General features: G+C 50.8%; 5 protein-coding genes across 5 annotated transcripts; 4 read left to right on the top strand and 1 right to left on the bottom strand.

The window, feature by feature from the left end:
* Positions 1–314: 314 nt before the first annotated feature.
* On the top strand, positions 315–2,360 carry LTR84_009010 (uncharacterized protein; the record flags this gene model as incomplete). The annotated part of the gene is made up of 2 exons (XM_064852552.1): positions 315–1,625; positions 1,680–2,360. The coding sequence occupies 2 exons, from the start codon at positions 315–317 to the stop codon at positions 2,358–2,360; spliced, it is 1,992 nt and encodes a 663-aa protein (XP_064701259.1).
* Positions 2,361–3,901: 1,541 nt separating this feature from the next.
* On the top strand, positions 3,902–6,295 carry LTR84_009009 (uncharacterized protein; the record flags this gene model as incomplete). The annotated part of the gene is made up of 1 exon (XM_064852551.1): positions 3,902–6,295. The coding sequence occupies one exon, from the start codon at positions 3,902–3,904 to the stop codon at positions 6,293–6,295; it is 2,394 nt and encodes a 797-aa protein (XP_064701258.1).
* A 1,253-nt stretch (positions 6,296–7,548) lies between these two features.
* Positions 7,549–10,911, top strand: LTR84_009008 (uncharacterized protein; the record flags this gene model as incomplete). Its single annotated transcript, XM_064852550.1, has 1 exon — positions 7,549–10,911. The coding sequence occupies one exon, from the start codon at positions 7,549–7,551 to the stop codon at positions 10,909–10,911; it is 3,363 nt and encodes a 1,120-aa protein (XP_064701257.1).
* A 348-nt stretch (positions 10,912–11,259) lies between these two features.
* On the top strand, positions 11,260–11,921 carry LTR84_009007 (uncharacterized protein; the record flags this gene model as incomplete). Its single annotated transcript, XM_064852549.1, has 4 exons — positions 11,260–11,360; positions 11,407–11,417; positions 11,672–11,837; positions 11,897–11,921. The coding sequence occupies 4 exons, from the start codon at positions 11,260–11,262 to the stop codon at positions 11,919–11,921; spliced, it is 303 nt and encodes a 100-aa protein (XP_064701256.1).
* A 69-nt stretch (positions 11,922–11,990) lies between these two features.
* Positions 11,991–13,204, bottom strand: HEM12 (Uroporphyrinogen decarboxylase in heme biosynthesis; the record flags this gene model as incomplete). The annotated part of the gene is made up of 3 exons (XM_064852548.1): positions 11,991–12,985; positions 13,055–13,096; positions 13,147–13,204. The coding sequence occupies 3 exons, from the start codon at positions 13,202–13,204 to the stop codon at positions 11,991–11,993; spliced, it is 1,095 nt and encodes a 364-aa protein (XP_064701255.1).
* Positions 13,205–13,939: the final 735 nt, after the last annotated feature.

The raw sequence follows: 13,939 nt of genomic DNA, 5'->3' as shown, positions 1-13,939 counted from the left end.
GCTGGCGCCTCTTTTCCCATCTCTGCTCGTCGACCGCGCGCCTCACGTTCTTTTCACTCCTTCAACTTCACCTTGAATTGTTCGGATTGATTGTCGCCCTTCTTTTATCGACAATCAACTTCCAGTCACTCCTTGACACTCACCAAGTCACTCTTTTCGTCCCTTTCAACCCTAATCCGAATCCGAATCCATCCCAGTTAGCTGTGCTAGATCTCAGAAATCGCACATTCAACATACTCCTCACCTAATACAAGTGTTGCGTACAATATTATACCCGCAGCTCTTCTAAATTTCAAATCATCCCCTGAAACATCATGGACCACTCTCACCAGCACTTGCACAATAGGATGGCAAACCTGGCCAAGCGCCAGGATCTCAGTACTGATGGAGGTACTGTCTATTCGGTTGTCTACGTGACCGCGGAGCCCACCTTTACTGGTGTTATTGGAGGTTTCACAACACTCACCGACGAGTCTGCTGCTTCTACCACCGACACTCAGGCCTCTGTGCCCGTCGAATTTTCTACTGCCCCGACCGAAACCGTTGTCGGTGGACAGGCTTCCACTTCTGCTACACCTACCGCCAACACGACCGCTCTCACCAGTCCCACAACCTTTGCCAATGCAAATACAGGTCTTGATACGTCGGCCGATGGTGCGGCTGCAACAGCTGGTTCTGCTTCCACTTCTTCAGGATCCTCTAGTGAAGGCATGTCCACCGGAGCCAAGGCTGGTATTGCAATTGGTGTGATCGGCGCAGTTGGACTTTTCGCCATTTTCCTACTATGGCTTCTGGGTAAGAAGAAGAAGGAGCGTCAAGCACAGGCAAACAAGAACAATGAGAAATCAGGTTATGGCGCGGGTGCCGCCGCTAGCACTCCTCCCACAGAGATGCTTCATAGAAGCCCAACCAGTGCCACAGCGCCTCGCTTGAGTCTGCGACCAGTCTCGCGCATGCTCCCTGAATTCATGGCTCCTTCTAAAGGACGTTTGAGCAGTGGAAACATGCTCAATACCATCGGTGAAGGACAGTCTCACAACAGGAACCTCTCCCCTTCGCCTCAACCCCGTGGTCCCAGTCCCTCTCAACAACCGGCCCAGGAGAATCCATTCGCTGATCCCAAGAACCCATTCGCGGATCCTGAAAAGGCGGTCCACGTTCCAGCACCTCTGTCAGTTCACTCTGCTGTCACTAAACCTGCACCACTTCTTCCTATGGCCGCCACCATAGTTCCTGCTGCGGCTGCCATAACGGCCCCACAAGTGGCCCGAGTTGAGTCTCCTACGCCTGCTGGCCCTTCAGCTCCAGCTCCAGCTCCAGCTCCAGCGCCAATCGTGGCTCCGATAGCTGTACAGGCCGCGGAGCCTATCTCCAGACAAGCTCCTGCTCCAGCCCCTGCTCCAGCTCTTGCTCCAGCTCTTGCTCCAGCTCTTGCTCCAGCTCCTGCTTCATTGCCATCTACACCCGTCACTCCCGCTCCAGCTATTGCTCAAGGTCCAGGCCCTGAATCCACCCAAGGCAATGTGTATCGTGTCATGATGGACTTCAAGCCTTCAATGGAAGACGAGCTTGAATTGGGTGCTGGTCAACTTGTTCGCATGCTCCACGAGTATGATGACGGATGGGTGAGTCTCAAAAGTCCATCGAGTATGAAAATAGATTGCTAACACATATCCTAGGCTCTTTGCATCAAACTCGACCGATCTCAACAAGGTGTTGTTCCACGAACGTGTTTAGCTGCCAAACCATCAAAGCCCAAGCCGGCTCATTTGAATCAGTACGCTCGTGGTAATGGTGCTAACAGCCCGGGACCAATTCGACCGCCGCCAGGACCCGGAGGTCCCAGTATGTCACGTCCCATGTCTCCAGCCGGGAGTATGAATGGTCCTCCTCGCTCCAACATGCCACAATCGCGCCCTATGAGCCCTGCCGGTCGTCCTGGTCAACGTCCCATGTCGCCTGCCGGAAGCATGAACGGTCCTCCTCGTTCGGGTATGCCTCCCTCTCGCCCAATGAGCCCTGCTGGAAGACCAGGCCAACGCCCGATGAGTCCTGCTGGAAGACCAGGTCAACGGTCAATGAGCCCCGCTGGCATGAATTCACCGCGAGCTATGAGCCCGGGCCCCTTCAATCAAACTCCCAGGCCTCTCTCACCAGGTCCTCGACCTCAATCAAACCGAAGCATGTCGCCCGGTCCATATGGAGGTCGTGGAGGTCCACCATCAATGGGTGGGGACAAGACCCGACGACGAAGCAATTCCGCTAGTGCCGCCAATGTTCGGGATCGTCGAAATACACCCCCAGGACCTTCGAATCTCAGACAAGGTACAAGTTCTCAAGGAGCAGGCATTGCTTTGTAAGAGCGCGAGACAAACATACACGCTACGAAAACCTCCCGCAATGACCCCGACCATAACTTGAGCCTCAACAACGAAAACGACACTAGATGCTTCTTTTCTCGCGGAATGAACCCACGATCGAGTTCAATTACTAGTTCAACTGATACCTTTGTTCTTTGAACCTTTGCTATTCTTGGCTTGAGCTTTCTTACCTGGGCGTCTCTCGGATTTCCGTACGGAGTGGACTTGCCACGGTCAGCCAACTTGGGATGAGCTTATCTTTACCGCGTTAGGAATCGACAATGGGCGTCAACAGAGACCAGAAAGGCATATTGTATGCCGAATAGATAGATAATGTCAACACTCATCATTCAATCTCTGTGGATACCTTTGAATCGTGGACGGAAGCTCATTTCCTCGTCGCCCATAGTCGTACTTCAAATGTGTGGTCATGCATTGTTTATGCCGTCCTCATGAATGCCAGCTCGCCTCCCACTGGCAGGTATTATCATGTGCCAAGCCTGTGCAGGCCGAGCTCCCCCTTTCAAGTTCCGCACGTCTGTTTCCCTCTGTATTCCTTTACTCGCCATTGCTTCGTTCCCCACCACCAGCAGAATCAAAGATCCACGACATATCTTTGAAGTTCTCAGCATTTGCTCAAAGGGAGGAACTCCCGTTGAGCTGGGCTGAGATGAGCTTGACTCCAGATGAAGAGAGGACTACCCCTGAGATAATCTCACTCACTCCTAGCACGTTGATGTCTGAGAGCTAATTAGAAGGTTTCCTTTGTTCTTCACTGAGACTGATGGGGGTTGAAGCCGAGGCTGCTCCTATGTCTGAGGCTGCTGTGGTTATTTTAAGGCAGGAATGTATGGGCTTCAACCGATCTGATAGTGTTGCCTGTCTTGGTCTGCTTTCGCTTTTGACCCCTTTACCTCCCACGAAAGCATTGTCTCTTCTTTTCTTCCCGCCTGTCGATGCCTCAATCCGTACTTCAACTTGAGCGTGCTGGGGTAGAGAGAAAGAATGGGCTGTCAAGGAAGGTCTCTTCTCAAACATCATGTCGCTGGCAGGGGTCTGTGTTAGCCGCTGTACTGGTAGCCAGTGAGCATTAAATCGAAGACCATGGACAGGCATGTCTATCAAAACACAATGAACATGTCTTGGGCAACTCATACGAAGGCTGTGCATGGTGTAAAGCAGCGAGTGGAAATAGACTGGTATGGGATGGCCCAGCCTCATGAGCCTGAGGCAGTGGGGGAGTGAATGATGAATGGATGAAAGAACTGCAGTGAATGATAAAGGTGAATAAATGGTCCTATCGATCTTCTACCTGGGATGACCTTTCCTCTCTTTTCTTCCTTACCCTCTCCATCCATACATACTGAATAAACCCTTTTCCTGAAGCCCCCTATCAACATTCTCGTCATCAAAATCCACACGCCTTGTTCCCTTCTTCCCCCAAGTCTCTTACAGCCACTGATTGAGGCTGCACAGTCATACTCACTTCCTCCAAACACAGCCTCGATTATCGCAAACCCTGTCAATCCGCTCAACTCAACATGTCCTCCAAAACCGAGCCACCTGAGTCCAAGTCGGGCTCGAGCGAGCTCCCTCATTGTCTTGATGATGCTGTGAGCCCTCCAGAGCCTACAGCAGAATCTTCACTGCCTGCGCTTCCTGACTCACCTGAACTGGTGCCACTCCCTGTCTCGCCTAAGCTGCTCCCACTTCCTGAATTGCCCGAGTTTCCACCACTTCCTACCTCGCCTGAGTTTCCACCACTTCCAGCAAGCCCAGACTCGGTCCATACTCCAGAGCGATACTGTAGTGACGAGAACAATGTCATCACAAATACTGACACTCCGGTTCACCCATGGGATGTCTGGTCACCACCTCCATTGTCTGCTGAGGTCCGAGGCATTCTTCATCAGGCTTGCGGATCTACCGAATGTGAAGCTATTCCTGGCCCCCATCCTCTTGCTCAGCGTCGTAATGCCATCTGTGATGGAATGAATGGTAGTCCTGTGCGTCGTGCCCATCAACCTCGGGCCACGGCCACAACCAACGAGGGTCTTCACACTCGAAACCATGGTTCTCTCGCAGCTGAAGAAGGAAACCCAGCAGCCCAAAACCAAGTCGAAGAGGCTCTTGGCTTTGCTTCAGAGACTGAAGAAGACCATACCAGAATCTCTGATGAGGGACATTGGATCAGCCATGGCCATGATCAATTTGAAGTTGTTCCAAAGGCTGAGGTTGTCCCGGAGGCTGAGGTTGTCCCGGAGGCTGAGGATGTCCCAGAGACTGAAGCTGTCTCAAATACTGAAGTCGTTAGTCTAACAACCCAGACCAACAAACCAGCCAGCATATTTGTGACTATCAACACAAACCCCAAGGGCAAGCGCAAGTACGAAGAAGATCCGGATGCAGACATGCGTCAAGCCATCAAAGCAGACATGGATCGAGCAATGAGCCAAGCCTCCAAACTCACACTCGACGACCTGACCAAAAACCTGAGCACTCACGATCTGGCAGTCACAAAACTCTACATCCCAGACCCGACTTGCCCATGTGAAGTGGACCGTTGGCTCCGAGAACGTCAAAGTGCCCATGAATGCTGCTGCCTGTGTCATCTGGGTGAAGATGTCGAGGCACCCGGTCCATCTTGGAGGAACCGCTCGAATGCTCATGACTGTGCCGTCTATGTTGAATGGGTTGCGAACGGTGTGAAATATGATCAGTGCAGACCCTGCTACTGCAAGCCTGCTGCTCCCGTGAAAATCTTTGATAGTGCCATTTTGGACGACACCGAGGACGTTCCCAGCGACCACTGGTCAGATACAGGTGAACATGGGGAGGATGAAAGTGAAACAGGGTCTTCGGAGGAATCTGACCCTGAGCTATTCTTTCACCCTGACTATGTTCCACTACCACGACCATCGGCCCGAGAAAAGCGGCGTGCATGGCTGGAGGCGTGGAGGTGCGGAGAGAAGACGTTCACAAACATCCAGGATGCGTATGTTCACTTCCAACGATCGCGTGGTATCATGTTTGAATTGCCACCCCGCAGAAAACTCTCAGACGGCCATTTACCAACCTTCCACAATCATCAGAAACATGATGCCTGGGCCAGCGTGTCAGAGGCAGCTCATCGAGTCGAACCGACCTTGACTCAGGTACATGCAATCCCTGATCTACCTGATGTTGTCAAAGTCCAAGATAGTGATGAGTCCTCGAGCAAGAACAAACAAGCTGCAAACGAAGATGTCGAAAAGGTTGCAGATGAGTCTTCTCTGATCTCGGAAGGTCAACTAACAGTTCCAACTCAATCTGAGACTGGGATGTATGAGCCTGAAACAGCCAGCTCTGCTCTCGATCTAGATCTCGTATCTTCGTCTGATTCTGAAGATAGCGATTCCTCGGTTGATACCACAGCCGAGAAACCTCAACCGGCTTGGTCGAAATCATCCATGCCACAAATGGCCAAATTCGTCTTCACGGAACCCTTCTCTCTTGTTGGCATGGTATACTCAGCAGCAAATGGTATCAACAAAGTCATTTTTGATTCAGCATTCCGTCTACGCCAGTGTCTGGTCCTGCGCAGACAAAAGGAGGCCCAAGCGGTCCGAGACGCAATCAAGGCTGCAGCTAAGGCTGCCGCTCTCGCCGCAGCTGCGGCTCGTGGAGATTCTCCCATCGTCGACGATCTCGAAGACGAAGTCTCCGGTATAGCTACTATCGACGAGCCCGTCGGTCTCGATGCTATACTATCTGCCGATGACTTCGAAGGGTTGGGCATGCTGGACAGTTTCTTGCTCTTCTTCCTCACCCTCGAGGTTTACATGGCTTTGCTGTTCTTCATCGTTGCCATTCTCGAGTCTACTTTCGTTGCAGTCGTGGAAAGTGGTTTATCTGTTGGGGACACCTATTACCAGGGTCGAATGCAATCCATGTGAGAGTCATCGTGTTGAAGGAAATGACGAACCGGATGTCGAGAGAGTGTGTGTTTCCACGCCATGGAGGTAGAAGGTATCTGTCATGATTCTGGAAAGCAGAATGAGATGTGCTTCCACCAGGGCTCGAAAGAAAATATGGCTGGTTATCACCGATGTGCAATCACATTCAAAGCCAATAAACATGTCGCGATATCGAGCTGGCATTCACACATTTTGCGTTGATCTTCGTAGAGTGCATCGAAGATACAACAACGGGTATCGGTACTTGGGTTGGCATAAGTTAAGTATTGGCAGATCATATCAAATGTGCCTGGGTCAATGGTGTCCCTTGGGTCGAGAAGACTATCATTGTGTACGAGCAGTCTCTTGATAAATTATGGATTGAATCACCAGTGAGCAGTGCATCGAGTGAATCGTATGCCAGGATGGCTTGAGATGTCGTCAAGTGTCCGAGGAGCCTAGGTGCCTAGTTAGGTATGTAGTACCTAAGCTACTCCGTCCCACTAATAATTAGGCCCAGCTTGAAGTATCTTACGACCTAATCAGGTAGTTAAAGAGTTGTCCGCCCCGCGCTTGTTGCGATTTCACCCACACTCACCCTCTGCGATCATGGACATTTTATCCACGCCGTTCATCGTGTAGATGCTCAGATATTTACCGCGCATCACTAAAGTCTACGGCCGACATGATGGTTTGCCGGCAGCGAGAGTGTCCACCCCTACCTAGTTGCCAGACGCCCGACTGAAAAGTAACTAACTAGACCAGTTGTTCGGACAAACGTGGAATTGGGGTGGTTCTGTTCTGCAGCTTCACGTCCACCTGACGGCCTCTTAGCGAGAGCCACATGAATCAGGCACCAACCCAACCCAACCCAATTCGCCATGGAGTGACGGGCCAATGAGAGTTGCACTTTGCAAGTGAAGCTCGGCGGACGGGCTGAGAGCGAAGGCTGAGGTTATGCACTGCCCACTAACTAGTTAGGGACACTCCGATAGCCTCATCCTGCTCTCTGATATATGGGATCTACACGGGAAGCGTTCCTGACAACTAATATATGAACGATACATTCTGTCTATGTGTCATCTATTTGTTCGTTCCTAGTGTCGTGGCTGATGAACGTGGATTTTGGTCTGATCCCAACCAGCACTCTCCAGCATCCTGCTGACCCCTCTGCCTTCGTGGACATCAAAATCCTAACCTGATACCATCAATGAATGCTCAGGTTTTGACCCAAATAGCCAAAACCAGACTCAATGGCCGAAGTCGCTGGGCTGCTTGTCGGTGTGGTTCCGTTGATCAGCTGTTTCAAAGATTGCGTTGATTTGTTCTCTTACATCTCGTTGGCTCGCTCTCTGGGTCGTGACTATGAGTTACTCAACACGAAGCTAGACGTGGAAAAATTACTTCTACTGCAATGGTCCTCGAGGATCCAGCTTTTTCAATCTAGACCGGATAAGCGTCTGGACGATCCATTGATACAGGAGATGATTACGAAAGTGCTCAAGAGCATCGCAAGACTTCTGAGTGACGGTAAAGACCTGAGAACGCGATACGGTCTCAGAAAAGAAAGAGATGACTTGGAGGATGACGCCAATAGTGACTCTGACGCGAAATGCGAGTCTGACGATGATGATGAGTTCAGATCGGTCGCTGGAGCTCCCAAAGCTGTAAATGGCCAAAGAAGACCTCCTCTTCCAAGCGACAGTAGACTAGACGTTTTCATCGCTCAGTTCGACAGATTGAAACTCCAAAAGCGCCGCAGGATCGACCGCCATACAGCTGAGATCAAGAACTTGAATCTCAAGCTTCAAGACTTGGAGACCCGGGAACGCTTAGAGCACGTCAGGCTGGAGAGAAAAAACCTCGAGGAGGTAGAACGTCTCAGGCGTGAAACCTTGAAAGCTCGAACGCGCCAGCAGGTGGAGAGAGTAGAACTCCAAAAGGTCGAAAGTCTTCAGCTTGAGAAGATCTCACCTACACGCAGGATCAGGTGGGCTGTTCATGACAGGGACAAATTCGATAACCTGGTACAAGACTTGTCGTATTTTATCAGGAAGCTGAACGAAATAGTCCCGGATAACCAGCACTCAATCGAGGAAATGACCGCCGAAGACTTGGCTGATCTGCCTGACTCGAGGGTAGAACTTGTTTTTCAAGTCTCGCGGAACAGGGCCACAACGATGGCGACGGTAGCTAAGGATGTTTTGACTCGGAATTGTGAAAACCGCATTCTACGGTCGCTCAAATTCCGGTATATGGACGATAGGATGGAAAACATCTCCACACCATCATCGAACACCTTTGAATGGGCACTGCAACCGCGAGAAGCAGACGTCCAGTGGGACGATCTGACAGATTGGTTTCGGTCGGACGCCGGGATTTACTGGATATCTGGAAAGGCCGGCTCAGGGAAGAGCGTCTTGATGAAGTACATTTGCAGTCAGGACCGGACCCAACAGTTACTTGGTACCTGGGCATGCGACGCTCCTCTGACTGTAGCACAATTCTTCTTCTGGGCTCTGGCTCCGACTGTGGAACAGAGGTCCCTTGGTGGGCTGTCAAGGGCCCTGCTTCATCGAATTCTTGAGGAGGACCGCTCATTGATCCCTCGACTCATGCCGGGAATGTGGGAGGAGGCATATGCCAAGGACATTGCTACAGTCAGCCCACCATCACCAGCGGAGATGAAGAGCGCATTCGAGATCTTGGGACGCATTCCCAACTACTCGCGCAAGTTTTGCTTTTTCATCGATGGACTGGACGAATATGACGGTAACCTCTCGGAAGGAATTGCCTTTCTCAAGAATCTTGCTTCGAATCCGAGTGTCAAGTTAGTAGTGTCGAGCAGACCGCTCGCGTCCTGCGTGGAAGCATTTTCGACTTGCCCGATGCTTCAGATGCAGGATCTCACTGAGAGTGATATCAGTGCGTACGTCGATGAGGCCATTGCTACGCACCCACACATGCTGAATCTCCTGAATCTTCACCCTTCAGGGACTCAGCAAATCTTGAAGACCATCGTCAACAAATCTTCCGGCGTCTTTTTATGGGTAGTTCTGGCATGTCGGTCTATCCGGGAAGGGCTCGATGCGGCCGATGACATATCTGATCTCCGCCGTCGATTAGACGAACTGCCACCGGAGCTCAGAGACTTGTTTGCGCACATGCTAAGTAATATCCATTCCAGGTACCGACTTCGGGCGGCCAAGTATATACGCGTGTTGTACGCGTGTAAATCGAACCCAGACACGGATGAACTCTCGAGCCTCGGCCTGGCCCTGATGGAAGCTCAGGAAATGGGCGCATCTGAATTCCACCCAATGGATGATGTCTCATTCGAGGACAAGAGGTGGAGAGTCCAGACTTTGGAAAAGAGATTGAGCTGTTGTTGTGGACTTCTTGAAGTCCGAGTGAGCCGCAATCACAGCAAGACGAGGTGCTTTTGCGATCGCAATCCAGAAAATAGGCTGCTAGATTCACAAATCGATTTCATACATCGGTCAGTCTACGAGTTCTTGAGCCTTCCCGGCACTCTCGATCTCGAGGCACTGCAAGTTCGCGACGAGTCGTTTGACCCCAACGCCATCCTAGCATACATGTCAGTCTATCTTGCAGGCATCAAGCTGAAAGAGCATGGGGTAATGACAACCCCATATCTTAGAGACGTTCTTATGTATGGCCTCCGGGTGCAAAAGTCATCAAATGATAAACTGAGGTGTTTAATGGAGGAGCTTGCAGAGACATGGTTGAAGTCTTCGATGTCTGATAATGCACCATGGAACATAGGCAGCGAATCACAAACCAAATCTTGGATCATGGACCACGAATCCCAAGCCAACAATAGCTGGGACAATGCGAAGGCGACCGCAAATCTTACCCTTTTGCTCTGCATCGAAGCTGGTATGACCGATCTAATCGAAGGCGACAGCCTGCTAGCTGAGCAACCCAGTTTCCGGCCTACCCGGTTTCCCTTGCTTTACCATGCACTCTCAACGCCGCTGCTGAAATATCGGTGGAACCTCGATCTACCGATGCCGTTAAGCACCGTGCGCTTTCTTCTGTCGCGGGGATATGATCCTAATGAACTGTTGTGGGACGAACGCATCGAAAAACAAATTTCACCGTGGGAATATTACCTGGAGATTCTGCAGAACCCACAAAATCGGTCGACACTTCTGGCCAACGACCTGATTGAAGAGTTCTTGCGAGCGGGTGCCAATTGTGCTGAGTGGTGTGAGGCCGGACCAGGTGTCCCGAATGCGATGTTGACTAGCGTGATGAGGCGAGCGTTCTGCCTTGATGGCGGGAGACTTGCAGACGACGAGTCAATCCTTTCAAGGGCCGATTTGAGGACACTGCGGGACCGAGGCAACCAGCTTTTACGTGTCATCAGACAACATCAGTCCGAACAGATTGGAAGACCTGACAAAAGCACTAGGCAGTGGCAGCAGCGTGCACGACCCCCGGCACATCCTTCCCGCCTTCCTAAAAAACGACGAAAAGGGCCGTCTAGGAGCACTGATGACTCAGAAAGCGATACAGCAACAACATCTTTCCCCAAAATACCAGAGGTTCACCAGAAGAGGAATTCGAAAAAGCAACGGTTTCAGAAGTAGAATCCCTTTTATGATGGCAGGAGGCACTTGCAGTCTAGAGTCATCTACGGTACCAGGGATCCACTTGAGCCCATGATGCCAATGTATGATATTTTACCATTAATGCAGCATATGCTTAAGAAGATCGAGGAGTGGTGAATAGGATCTACAATAATGATATATGCAATCTTTCATTGGACTTATCCACATCGGACTTGTGCGGGCCATGTTGGCGGAGTAGTGAGCCACATTTTATATTCTCGCGATCAAAGAAAAGAGTTGACTCCTTTGATTTTCATGTTGTTGTAACTGTGGAAGCTCTAGAGTCTCTCTTTCAAATCCTCAAGATCTATTTCAAGCAACTGCAGAATGTCGGAAACGGACATTGGCTTCATCGCGGCGTTGGAGGAGGCAAAGCAAGGCTATGCGGAGGGCGGCGTTCCGATCGGTTTGATATGCTCCCGATCCATGTAAAAATCAGTTTCGGGGTTTGATGCTAATATAGTGCTGGTTCAGGAGCATGTCTAGTCAGTAGAGACGGGAAGATCATCGGCCGAGGCCACAATATGCGGGTGCAGAAGGGTAGTGCGACTCTACATGTAAGTCTGGTTCTCCCACTAGTTAGGCGTACTCTGGTTCAGAGCTTGAGGTCGTTACTAAACACGCCGATGTAACCGTTAGGGAGAGATATCAGCCCTGGAGAATTCTGGCCGTCTACCGGCCTCGGCATATAGGGGGGCTACGATGTATACTTCGCTCAGTCCCTGCGACATGTGCACAGGCGCGTGCATTCTGTACAAAGTCGCGCGGGTGGTCATCGCCGAGAACAAGACGTTTGTGGGAGGCGAGGAGCATTTGAAATCGAAGGGGATTGAGGTTGTGGTCTTGGATAATGCCGAGTGCAAGGAGCTCATGAGGAAGTTTATCGAGGAGAAACCTCATATCTGGTAAGTTTTGCTGCATTCGTTGGAAAGGAAAGGGTGCACATGGCTGATGACTGCTACAGGAACGAAGATATTGGTGAGCCGTGAATTCATTTTCATAACTCTATGGAACTTTTGAGTGGACGGGTTCTTCTAGACCGTATATGAATGGCTCGCTCAAGCTGTCAGTCTGTGTATTTCCTGGAAAAAGAATTTCAGATCATCCGGATTGACTCCTGGCGTGATGCCGTGTCCGAGGTTGACGATCCAACGTTCTTTGCCACCACCAAATCCCTTGACCATCTGTTCAACGACTGATGTGATTGACTCGTGGCTCCCATAAAGGACTCCAGGATCAGCGTTGCCTTGCAGGGTGACTCGTCCCTTGGCTATCTTGACTGCCTCACTTTGATCGTGTAGCCAGTCCAGCCCAACAACATCGTAGCCGCTATCGGACAAGTCGTCCAGAGCATACCATGCACCTTTGGCGAAGACAACCATAGGAACGACATCTTCGTTCAACTCACGAAGGCGTTTAGGCAAGTGCTCTGAAATATACCGCAGATATGGCAGGGCAAATTCTTTAAATGAAGCCGGGGAGAGTTCTCCGGCCCAGGAATCAAAAACCTGAATAATCTGCGCTCCTGCAACCACCTGCAGTGCGAGATACTCAACACAGAGTTCGGCAATCTTCTGCAAAAGAACCTTGCTCTCCTTGCCATATTTGAAAACCCAAGTCTTGGCCTCCCTGAACATCTTCGTACCGCCACCTTCGACCATGTAGCAAAGTAGAGTCCATGGAGCTCCACAGAACCCAAACAATGGTACTCTGCCCTCCAGTTTGGTTCGTGTCAACGTGATGGCTTTGTATACATAATCAAGCTCTTTTGCGACATCCACTTCACGTTTGACAATGTCTTGATACTGTTGGTCGGAAGGTGATCGCAGAGGATTGGGGAATTTGGGCCCGATGCCATCCACCATCTTGACTTCCATACCCAGAGCCTGCGGTACCACTAGGATGTCGGAGAAGATGATTGCGGCGTCGATAAGACCATCGAATCGATCGATTGGCTGGAGTGTCAAGGTAGAAGCGATCTCTGGAGACCGGCAGCATTCGAAAAAGTCGTGTTTGCCTTTGGCCTCATGGTATTCAGGGAGGTAGCGGCCAGCTTGTGAATGTTAGCGTTCGGACAATGCAAGTACATTGTCCGGTAGTGAGGGCACTGACCGCTGCATACCTTGTCGCATCACCCATATTGGTGGTCGGTCGACTTTCTCGCCTAGGACACTTTAGTATTGAGTCGCGAAGGGATCCAAATTGCGAACGAACCGCGAGCGGCTCGTAGAAGCCTATCGTTCTTCAGAGGGGCAAATTTATTCCGAGTCATCTTGATTCATGAACTATACGCAGGTAAGAGAAAGCTAGTACTGCTGTTCCGAGTTGTGGAGGGGCATAATCGATTGTGTCATGCCAGAGAAAATTATGGAGGGTAAATTATCCAGCCGAGGTTTTGCCAAGTCACCGACAAGGCTGGGTCAGCCTTGTATCAATATTCTGCTCGCAGGTAAAGATGGTTAGGACTTCACCCCTGCCAACAATGCTCCAGGCAGCTTCAATAATTATTGCTGTAGGTATATATCTTTTCAGTGCCGAGTTCTTGTCACCAATATGGTACAAAAGCTCGGAGCTCTCCCATTAGGACAGGTCACAGTCCACGCCCCTCGATGGTTCAATCAGTTCGCTGGTTCTCCCTTCACCCTTCTCTCTCTCTCCTCTCCTCTCTTCCTTCTTAAGCAGCCATCGAGGGGCATTCGAAGCCCCGAGCACCACCGATCCCCCTTCCCCCTGTTCTTTGACAAAAAATCCCATTTGGGATTTCTCCCCCACTTCGAACCCCTATGGTGGGGGGCAAGAACTGGGAGGAGTTTTTGTATTTTTTTGCACTTTTGACTCTCCCTGTTTTTTTCTATACCAGAGTACTCCCCTGCCCCTGTGCGTACCCATGCAGATGGATTGTTTCCCCGCCACACACACTCTAGCCTTCCGTGAATCTCTAACCCCACAGGCAGTTTTGAAGAAGACAACGGGCCAACCCTGGATACATTGTGGCACTCGATTCAGC

The sequence above is a fragment of the Exophiala bonariae genome (assembly GCF_035927105.1).
Source record: "Exophiala bonariae strain CCFEE 5792 chromosome Unknown scaffold_35, whole genome shotgun sequence".
In the NCBI taxonomy this organism is placed as follows: domain Eukaryota; kingdom Fungi; phylum Ascomycota; class Eurotiomycetes; order Chaetothyriales; family Herpotrichiellaceae; genus Exophiala; species Exophiala bonariae.
The sequence above is the reverse complement of the archived record's forward strand: the minus strand, read 5'-3'. Positions and strand labels throughout refer to the sequence as shown.